The 11,568-nt window shown below is 42.0% G+C and overlaps 1 protein-coding gene across 1 annotated transcript in view; it reads right to left on the reverse strand.

Annotated features, from left to right (window-relative positions):
* Positions 1–11,294, reverse strand: part of LOC104539905 (sodium/hydrogen exchanger 2-like) — a 24,324-nt gene extending 13,030 nt beyond the window's left edge. Inside the window, 5 exon segments of the mRNA XM_010183573.1 lie at positions 2,203–2,399; positions 5,418–5,635; positions 8,732–8,982; positions 9,599–10,062; positions 11,027–11,294. Of these exon segments, the coding sequence (XP_010181875.1) occupies positions 2,203–2,399; positions 5,418–5,635; positions 8,732–8,982; positions 9,599–10,062; positions 11,027–11,294 (1,398 nt within the window).
* Between the last annotated feature and the right edge of the window lie 274 nt (positions 11,295–11,568).

The raw sequence follows: 11,568 nt of genomic DNA on the forward strand, positions 1-11,568 counted from the left end.
GGTCAAGGGGTCGCCCCGCCGACACGTACCCGCAGGGGACCCTGTTTAACTCTCACCCTTTTGCATGGAGATGACATCACCAGTCGAGCTTTGAGGTTACACAAAAGCCTTTTTCCCAGTCCTGGGAAGGATTTTCCGAAGACGTGGCAGAATGGAGCTGCGGCCTTAGCACAACCTTTGTCTGAGACTCAAGAGCGTCTCTGCATGAGCGGACGTGCCTAGTGACCGTATCTTTTCAATTTCTGACCCACATTTGCATCTTAAAACTTGTCAACCTCCACCTAACTACACTCCCCCCACCCCTGGCCCATGCTCTCAGCTTTCAGCCTGAAAACTGCACCCAGTTCAGCTGTCCTGCAGGACTCAGCTGTGAGCCCATCAGCACCTCACACTTACTGACCATTTTTTCAGCTTATGGTGTGGATTAGGTGGACGCTGGGAAGCACAGAGTCTGTCCCAAACTTCTGCATTCCCCAAGTGCCCAACACCCACACCTGAGTGGTTCAGGGAGGCCAAGCAGAAGGAATTTGCTCTCCAGAGCTCATGCTCAGCCACGGGGGCCACTCTGCAGCTGTCACCATGACTGACCATCTCCTGAAGTGCCAGCAGCTGCTCTGCTCCCTCCCTCCCTCTGAGGGCAGCCCTGGGTCAGCAGCTCTGCATGGACCTCATTGGTTTGAGCAGAAGCTTTTCTGCACAGCATTATTGCCAAACCTCAGCCCTGTGGGGACCCACACTTAATTTTTTGGGACAGAGCACACCAGGTAGACATCAGCCGCGCTCACTTCAGGACCAGACGGCTCCGGAAGTCTCCAGTTTTTCCACCGCATCCTCCTTCACATGTGACAGCCTTCGCCAGGTGAACTAAAAGGTGCATTTGAGAGAAACCCCAAAAGAAACCTCACGCTTACAGATGTGCTGCTGGGCCGAGAAAAGCAGAGAGACAACCAAAGCCTTCATCCCAGGAAGGCTGCAGGAAGGCTTTTACCACTAGATGTCACAGCAATGCCGAGAGCTGCTGCCTGCTCCTCCCGAGCAGGGCTCAGACGAGCCTTGAAGTACCACAACTCCTTGCAACCTCAACCTGTGCCTCCATCACACACCTGGAGCGGGGCTAATTAAGCATCCGTGAAAAATAAAAGCGTGTTAGGAAGGGGAGCTAACATGTCCACAGCCACCTCACGATGTGGGCAGCTGCACTCGCTTGCAGAAGCTTTCCCACTGGGTGGGAAACAACCCAAGAATCACTCAGGCAGAAAGAGAAAGCAGGAAGCAACAAGATTTAGGGATCAGTTATAAAAACAAACTAGAGACAAATAATTCAAAAGCGCTATGACTTTTTTTTTAATTTGCTTCTGAGTTTTCTTGTTTTTACAACAAGTAACACACCCACTTTTTTTTTTTTGTCTCTCCAGTGGAAGAGTTAAAGCAATCCCCTTCCTGCTGCATCATCATAAAATACCTGCAGCTGCTTTGCTGCATGACTCTGAAAACATCTCAGACATACATACAAAATATTCTGATAAATAACTAGTGGCTGTTGTTGCTTCAGCTCTTGGATGCCCCAATAAAATAGAACTCATTTTTGGAAAATGGTAAGAAGCCACTCCTTCAAAATTAGGTCTCTTTAAGTTGTCTCGCTTGTGAACTACCAACACTGAGACAACCATACCATAAACCTCTTAAAATTCTTGCTGCCCATGTTCAGAGGGCTTGGAGTATCTCCAGTATCTTCCATTTTCTCACCTCTGGGATAAGTAAAACTAACTTTCACTACTGCATGGCTCAGGTAGCATTTAATTTCATGACAAGGCCTACAAGTGTACCTTGCTCAAGCAACAAACTATTGGTAGCATTTGAGTCCTGTTGGTTTTGCTTTCACATAAAACATGTAAAAGCACTGCTTCAGAGAGGAAGCCTAAGCTAGCATCATTCTACCCCAATAAGAATAGACAAGATGAGGCAAGAGATCATGGAAAATGCTATGGCAAATGATAGTCAACCTCGTGAACATGTGACACATTCTCACACCTTCTGCCTCTTTTAGTAATAATTTTAAATGATAATGGCTTGGTGGAGGGAAAGTTTGAGTGACTTATATCCTTGTACCCATCTAATGGTTTACTTTTGGTTATTTGTCTGGAGAAAATAAAAATCATGCTTATTCTTTACATCTGTTGGTGACACCGAGATTGTTTTTACCTGTATGAACACGGTGAAGAGGATGACAACAGTTGTTGCTGCAATGAAGAGCTTCTTTCTGTGAAAGTCGGGAAGCAAGAAAACCAAAGAGAAACAAATGGCTCCTCGGAGTCCCCCGTACGCTATAATGAATTGGTCCTTGCTGGTGATGGTGTTGACGTGAAATCTGTTCACAAAAAAAGTCAGCACAAGAACCCCTGAAAAGCAGGAAGGAAGATGGTAGCGCATCAAACAAAGAAGCAATCAGATAAAATCCATAATTGTATGATATATTTTACAACAAAACATCACTGAACTGGTAAACACCAGTCACTAGGAACTGGCCAAGGTCCAAGGTTGTATATAATGGTACAGAGCCAGATCCTAAGAACTTAATTGTAATATTAATTGGTTTATTCTAATTGGTGATAACAAATGATTGAATTGCTTGGATTATAAATGCTCTTGAGGCAAACCATCAGCAACAATTTAGCCACAAGTTACCCTCCAATTTCCAAAAGTTTCCAAGCAGTAGTTTGGATAAGTAGCCATATTCTGCCTGTTTTAATGTTGTTTCTTCACAAATCTTTCACTCAAAGATTGATACTGTATGAATTTAAGACTTCGTAAGGTGACACAGCAATTGATGCCATTTGTAGTCTTTTGCAAATACAAAAACAGATGCAGAAAGTTACAAAAAGTCATGCCTTAACTCAGTGGCCATGTTCTTAATACCAACAAATACAATAAACATCTTATTTCCTGAAGATTAATGGCCAATTTGAGACCCGATGACTCAAACTGTCAATGACTTTTGCGAGGAATTAGCTGGATCCACAGCACTGTTGCTTTCCTAAAGGGTGTTTGTAAAAGAAATAAACTTCAAAAATAGTGCATTTGCAATGTACAAATCAAACATCCTCCCATGCACGTACAACTAAAAATAGCTGAACTTTGATTGCACATGGGACCAGTTTGAAGAAAACAAAAAGCTGGAGATGTTCAGGAATTAGGTGAACCTTGCAACACCTTCCCCATCTCTGGAGCTCTGTGGAGCTGGTGCCCAGACCAGCAGATGTGAAGTACTTCAGTTTCAAGGCTCTTTGCAAAAACAAATAAATGAAATCAAGTATACCTTGGATCACATCTGCAGCTACAGTAAAGCACAGGCAGTGCTGATGATTTAAAGTACCAAAATTTACTTGAGCCGATAGCCTGGCCTTTGTCTTAATTTAGTCCTTCCTCATAAATTATTATTAGCATTCCCTAAACTAATCCCAGGCCAGTTTTCTCCAAGATATGACGTACAGTTAATAATTTCAAGCAGAATATTTTTTTTTTCTGGAGCTATACCTTGAGAAAATGCAGAAGGAAGTCTCCCCAGTGCTCAGATACCAGTAGAATGCTGGTGCAAAATGTATTAATTGCATGACAGCTTTTTTGATGATCTCTCTTATATCAAAGTAATTCCAGTCCCCAGGCTTCAGCAGAATCATTCCTCACTTAAGAGCACTGGGAGGGTCCAATAAAGGACTAGAGCAGAGCTTACACATCTAACCACAGCACTGTCAACCCAAAAGTCCCCAATTCCTGTAAGCAAACTCCATGGGTGCCTCCCATTTCTGGATCAATGCCTTCAGCATGTCCAGAGCTGCTGGATGAGTCTGAGCAGGTCAGGGGCTGCTTTCGACCACCACCTTCACAGCAGGACCCTCTCAGATGACTTTGTGCAGCACCCGCATCCTCCCGGCACACCTATGACTCTCCAGCAAGGGGCTGCAGAAGAGGGACCTCCTACCTGGGATCAGATGTGCAAGGTGATTTTTCAGCCCTGTTTCATATGTTCTTATTTAATTCAAGGGGGATTTTGAATGGAAAGAGGGTTTTCTTTCCTGGCCGCAGTGCTGAGCCCTTCTCTAATAATGGGCTGCATAATTTGAGAATGCAACCAGAAAAACTGTGTTTAGAGAAACAGAGGATTTTCAGCCTGGTTTGTAACCTTATTATGTTCCTTCTGTCTTGCAGTGAAGGATTTTTGAACCAAAAAAAAAGTCAAACTCACTCAGAACTTCTTTTCCCTTGAGCAAATATAAGAGAAAAACACTTCATCATACTAAAGCTTTTGAATATATGCACAACTGACTAATAAACATACATCCAAGTGCATTAATGGTGCTTTTAAAGTTATTAAAACAAATAACAAAAAAAAGCAAAAAACAAAAACATCCATTCTGTTATGCCTTGCTAATCATGGCCTATCCTATTTAAGCAATTTCCTGAAGTGTCTATCAAATTTGAGTTCACTCTGTTTGACTCAGTGGTTTGTAAACATAAATCCTGTTGAACGTTTTTTAGCTCTCAAATTCTCTGCCAAAATGCGTGCTCTGTTATATTTGCAGGTATAGTTTATATAAAAAACCATCTCTAAATGAGAAGGTAGGCACTCTGCACTCATTGCACAAAATCACAGAATGGTAGGGGTTGGAAGGGACCTCTGAAGATCATCCAGTCCAACTCCCCTGCCAGAGCAGGGTCACCCAGACAAGATCACACAGGAAGACGTCCAGGCGGGTTTTGAATGTCTCCAGAGAAGAGAAGGAGACTCCACTTACCTCAAGAAGCTTATCTTTAGCCACAATTATCAAGAGAATATTTTAATTCATAGCTCTCTTCCTCCTGTTATCACTAAGTCTTGGTTACTTTTTTACTGTGAGGTTGGTCAAACACTGCAATGTTTGACATAGTCTCTGTCCATGGAGATAATCAAAAGTCATCTGGACACAGTCCTGCCTAGATGACCCTGCTTAAGCAGGGACTTGGACCAGATGATCTTGAGAGGCCTTTGTCAGCCTCAGGAATTCCCCGATTCTGGGCAGTTCTGTCATTCTCAGTCCTTATCTGAAGTTCTTGAGTAGGAGCACAAGCATCCCCACATTAAAGGTCCGAATTCTCATCTACCAAGCAGTAAGCAGGGTAGATGCTCTTCTGTAAAGAACAGCATCTCCAGGGACAGCTGTTGCAAGGTTCCTCCAGTTCCTCATTTAAGGATGCTGCTGTACACAGACTTACTAAGAATTAAATCTCTTAAATCTCTGCAATTTAGAATATGCAGACAGAAGGAACAGGAAAGTATGATGGTGGGGGCAGAAGCATTCTCTTATTTAATGGAATCACATTTCTCACTCCCTTAAATAATAATATCTATTAAAAAAATATAATCTATAATTTTGCCATACCTAGTGCTCTCCAAACAAGACAGAAAATGAGAGTGAAGCAAATGTATGGCCAGTTCCACTCATGATTTTCTCCAATGGTGGAAACTCCAAGAAAGATGAAGATGAGGGTATCACTGACGCTGCTCCACATCTTCATGAAGTACTTGACCGTGGTGTGAGACTTCAGAGAGATGTTGGCCTCCACGTAACGTTTCATGCCCATGGAACAAGCAATGATGCTGAGAAAACGAAGACAAATCAATAAATTTTTGTACTTAAGCACACAAAATCGACACATTGTCATTTATAAAAAACAGACTTCATAAAGTGTCAGATATTTGCAGACATCCTACATCATTGTAATACCAGTAGGACCACCAGAACAAGAGGATGCTATATAGGTTGACCAGTCTCTCTGAACCTGTTATTTTAACAAATAAACAACTCACAATCTATTGCATAGCCACACAGCAATATCTACAACTAACTACACCCAGCTCTTCCCATCACAGTACACTCTTTTCAGCTCTTTAACTTTGCCAGACTTTAACTATCTGGGCTGAGGAGTTTCTTGCTTAGAAGCTCATATTACCTATTTTGCTCAGATGGGAGAAAAACATTTGATGGAACAGGAGACTTGTTTCTCAGCATGAGAAATGTGTAAATAGGACTCCTGTAAGTTTGGTTGATAACTGCAGCAGATTCTTGTGGGACTCTGAATAGAGCCTAAATGTTGTGCTTCTTCACCCATGGGATCAAAACTACCCCAAAGTTGGAGAAACTCAAGCATATGATGTACCTCACACTGTATTTCTAAGCCTGACTGGACTTGTACCACATGTTCTTCACAGTTAGGAAGGCATTGACTCCATGCAACCGAGAGACCATAAAATGCTGAAGCACACTCATGAGGCTGCACAATGAGCCAAGAAATGCTGTTGCTATGGTCAGAACATCTGACTTCCTCCTCAGGTACCGCATATCCAAAGTCACTTCAGAAGCATGCAGCACCAATTAAAACTTCTGCCTTGCAATTTTTCATGGATAATTGGTTCTTCAAGTTACAGCATACATGTCATCAGCCTAATTAATCAGCTTTTCAAATCGATATGTTTTCAGGCCAGCAGCCTTAGAAGGTCAAAACAATTGAGCATTCAAAAAGTCAGAGCTCCATTTTTTATATTTTAACCTGGACAGAAACATTTTGTTTGAAATGTTGTACCAGCAATGTCAAAATGGCTTGACATTATTGAGATCCAATTTCTATTGGAATTGGTAAGGCCATCCACACGGAGTTTTATTGCATTAAAAATTCCTTTCATAGGAGACATCATGATAACTCTCACATGCAGACAATAATTGTTATTTGTTTTGTCTCACTGCCATGAATAAACCCCAGATTCTTTGAAGAAGAAAGAAACATTTGGGTTTGTCTGAACTTAAAACTTAAGGGAGAAGACTTGTAGAGTAAAGGCACAGGATACGACAGGTCAGCCTCAGAAAAGATCCCTTTTTCATCTAATGTTGTTTGAGTTCACATATTTCACCTCCTTAGAAAAGGTACTGATACTTAAAAATATTCCAAAATTGGTCTTTTTTGATTGATCTATTCAGATTGACCCACTTTGCATAAAGGACTGAGTCAGAAGGAGTAACAGGGATTGATCCACAGGTTAAAAAGAAAATAATAAATTCCTCTTTTTCTGCATCTGCCTCAATAAAAAGCAGATAAAATAGTGGCAAAAATAGATCCAACTAGGAACTAAGAAGTCCAACAAGTATTTATTGGCAAGTGGCTTCCAGAGCCATGGTTTGGGCACATTTCTTGGGAAAAGGATATGGGTTCACACCAGATTCACAGACAAGGAATAAAACTTGACCTGTTCTGTCACAGCATCAAAGAAGGGCACTGCCACCAGGGCAAGGGGAAAAAAAAGTAAAAAGAAAAGAAAGAAGTCAAACTAAAAAACATTTGCAGAACTGTTTAGCAGATTGGGTTGCATTCATAGATTTTTTTTTATTGGACTATGTAGAATTGATTTTTTTTTGGCAAATTATTTTTCCAAGAAACAAACTGCCAAGATCTGCTGCTTATAATACAGTATTCCCTGGTCACAAATGAATGAATTGATTGAAATCAAGATCTATAAAAGAGGTATTTATAATTTGGCAATTATAAGACCAGCAGTGCAGGAATCAGCTGCCTTTGCAATTGTTTTGCTTCAGAAACAATGCATTATTCAAAAGAACAGAAAATGGGTTCCATAATGGGTACAGTAGGTCGTGATTGATAGAAGGAGACACCATTAGGATTGAATGTTTTCTGCTCCACGATGATTATGCAGCATATTTATTTCACTCTTCTGTCTTACGCTTCTATAAATAGGCTCTCTCTAACCTATTCCCAGAGCTAGAATTGTTTTCGGTAACGCTAGAATATTGCTCCTATTTACCATTCAAGGAGATAAAATCTGCAAGATATAGGAATGGTTTATAGCCAAGGCAGTATCATTAGTTTTAAAATAGATCTCTGAGATACTCCTGTGTCTAACTGATACCTGACTTATTTTTTTAGTTTTCTTTTTATCTTCATTATTATCAGATTTACAGTTGTTTACAACTTCAGCTATCAATGCAGTCTAAGAGCACTTTATAGTCTTTAGGGAAACATTAAATAGTTGGTAGTGATCCTCAGCATCAGCTGAATTAGTTTAGGTAGGAGAACCAAATGCAGCAGCTCTCAGCCAGAAGGACTGAATCACTGGTTTTCTTGTGTCTGTTTTCCAAGCTGAGCTTTCTTTGACCATTAGGATTATTATATTTATTTTTTCCTCAGCACCTGCTCTGCAAGTGAAATGCACAAGGTAAGCTGAAAGCTCTCTCAAAACTGCAGAATGTGGCCCATAATTTTTCATTTTATTGAAAGACCTAAAGACCTAAAAAGAATAATAAATTACCTGTATTACCTATAATTTGTGAAAGACTGACTTTACAGAGACAAATATTTTTGCTCCATTGATCTGATGAGTCGCATGAGAACACACAAGATGGTATCTGATCAATCTCCAAAGCATTCCCAAGCAGTGGGAATAATTCAAGCTCAGCTCTGTAATGGATACACAGCTACTCCCCCATCATCGTCATTGTCACCCTAAGGTCTGACTCAGCAACCTTTGGGCCATCACCCAAAAACAGGCAGGACATGCAGATGAGGAGGGAGGCTGCTAGAGTAAATGTGCTGTAAACTCTAAACTTTTTCTGATACTTTTCACCAAATAATAGCCAAAAAGCTTTCCTTCTTGGAAAGGAAAGATAAGATTCTGGGACATACTTACGCCACAATCCCCGAAAGGTGAAACATTTCAGCAGTGAGGTAGGAGAGGTAGCTGTACAGGAAGACAAAGAGCGGATCGATGACACGGATATCCTTGGTGAATCGTGTGGTAAAGGCAGCAGTCATTCCGAAAATAAGACCTACTAAAACTCCTCCTAGCCCAACCACGAAGAATTTTCCAACTCCAGCAAAAACATCCACGCTTTTGATGGATGGCATTTCACAGAAAGATCGAAATAGCTTGTAAAGCACCTGGATGAAAAATGAAAGAGGAAAAACAGCTGTAAAGAAGATGCTCACCAGACACAGCCATACACAGCAATGACATGGAGGAGAGAACAAGGGGAAACGGCACCAAGCTGTGCCAAGGGAGGTTCAGGTTAGAGATAAGGAGGAAGTTCTTTACTGAGAGGGTCGTCAGAGGCTGGAACAGGCTGCCCAGGGAGGTGGTGGAGTCACCATCCCTGGATGTGTTTAAAGAGCGGGTAGACGAGGTACTTAGGGATATGGTTTAGGGGGTAGACAGGAGCGGTTGGATGTGATGATCTCAGAGGTCTTTTCCAACCGAGCGATTCTGTGATTCTGTGTGTGATTCTGTGACATTGAAATATGCTGCTGGGGTTTCTACCAGTGTAGGGTCAGGTCCTACCAGGGGAGTTCTGTGGCACTCATGTGTATTTGTCTCCAGACACAGTCAAAGAGCTGTTCACCTCAAAGATTCTCAAGATCTCAGCTCGAAGAAGTGGACCAGAAGTCCTCTGCTAGAAGAGGCTGGTGGTGTTTTTTCCCTCTGCAGATCCCATGTCCCCCCTCTCAGCACCAGCCCATCCTTCCTCTGAACTTTAAATACTCAAAAGCCAGTCCTTACCACTGTCACTGCATCATTCAGGAGCGATTCGCCGAAGACCAAAATGTGCAGCTTTTCATTGACGTGAATCTCTTCAAAGACGGCCAACACGGCCACAGGATCCACGGCAGCAATCAGGCTGCCAAAAAGCAGGTTGTGGAGCAAGGACACGTCCTGCAGCTGAAAGGCTTTCACTTGGCAGATCCCATACAAGGAGAAGCCAATCCCAAACACATTCCATATCGTCCCCACAACCGCATAGAGGAGGATGGTGCCGATGTTCTCAAAAAAGGGACGGCTGGGCATGAAGTACCCTGCGTCAAGGACGATGGGTGGCAGCAGGTAAAGGAAAAAGATGTCACTGTCCATGACAGGTGGCGACTTGTCATTTAAACCGTAGATGATTCCCCCCATGATGAGTCCTACAAATATCAATAAACAGCTTTCAGGAACGACAGAAGGGAGCTTGTTATAGAGATGAAACCCTAGAAGGGGATAAAGAGAAAAAACCAAAACTTTAAAAAATGTATTTTCTCACTAGCCCAAAGTGGCCGGAGAGCACCGACCAGCTCCTACTTGGCGTAAGAAAGCTCCCCATGCTCCCATCTTCACCAAGCCACACTTTGGAGTGGTAGCAATAAATGCGCACAATTAAGGTGAAGTCACTCAATCAGAAATTAACTGGAAAATCTGAAAAATTAGTGAAAATACCAAGCTTCCTAAAATTGCTATTGGTTCAGATCGCATTTCATCATAGCATAAGGTTAGAGATATATTTTTAGGTAATACACAAATAGAAAACCTAAATTATCTGCATAAATAAAAATGTATTTGGAATTATTTATGATGGAATCTAGTTAGCATGTCATTCTCAGCACTAATGTAAATAGCAACTGCTATTTTTAAATACAATACGGATTCCACGCATTTAAAAAAATCAATCAAAAAAAGCATTCTTATTAATTATAAACAGTGCCGCTTTTAATATTATTTAATCATTAACACTTAAAGCTAAATGCAACATTGAAAAAGGTCCAATTGAGTCAGCCTTGTGCAACACCCAATGGTACAGAGAAATGCTGACATGTACTCAAGGCAAGTTATTAAAAGAAAGAAAGTAATTGAAACAAACCAAGAAAAACAATTGATGATCATTATTATTTCTTCATGAATGTTAATACAGACGAGATCTCATAATATGCAGAAGAGCAAAATGAAAAGACCATTTCCATCTGAAAGAAATTCTGATCTAAATGAATCTCAGAGACTTCTCCCTTCTGAGGAAATAGAAATAACAGAAAAAATGCTATAAATTAAGTTTTATAGCAGTAATTTAACAGAAGTGGTCACAGTTCCTGAAGAAAAAAATATACATTATTTCCACTTTCCCAGTCCCAGTATTGCAGAAAAGAAGAAGATAGGTCCAAGTTAAACAAAATGATGCCTTACCTATTTTGGCCAGGGATGCAAGCATGATCCAGAGTGTGATTTCAAAGGGGACTTGAACATGCTGATAATCCACGGAGAAGAACGCGTGCTCGGAGGACTCATTGCCCTGGGCTTCCTCAGCCACCCAGCTGGTGTTCTCCAGGATCGCGTCCTCCAGCAGCAGCATTGGTGGGGAGCCCTGCAGGGCTCCGACCCTGGCGGCTTGGAGAATAGAGAGCAAGGACCCAGCTAGGATAGCGGCTTTGCACCCTGGCCTCTGCCCCTCCATTTACCCTGGGAGTTGTCTGCCCCTGGGATTTGGCTGCTGCTGCAGGCAAGCAGTTGGGAGCACAGCCGGACACAGCGGAGATCCGCTCACCCTCACTGTGTGGGTTGCTGCAAAGGGAGGAGCAGCCACTCCGCCTCACCCCCAATCTCCTCCCTGCTCCATCAGTCCAGCTGGGAGACCCCGCTGGAGAATTGCACCCTGTGCCTAAATAGGCAGAGGCTCCCATGCAGATGCTTTCTTGGAGAAATGTGTCCTCCACCATTAAACCAACTGC

The sequence above is a fragment of the Mesitornis unicolor genome, unplaced genomic scaffold (assembly GCF_000695765.1).
Source record: "Mesitornis unicolor isolate BGI_N332 unplaced genomic scaffold, ASM69576v1 scaffold4224, whole genome shotgun sequence".
Taxonomy (NCBI): Eukaryota; Metazoa; Chordata; class Aves; order Mesitornithiformes; family Mesitornithidae; genus Mesitornis; species Mesitornis unicolor.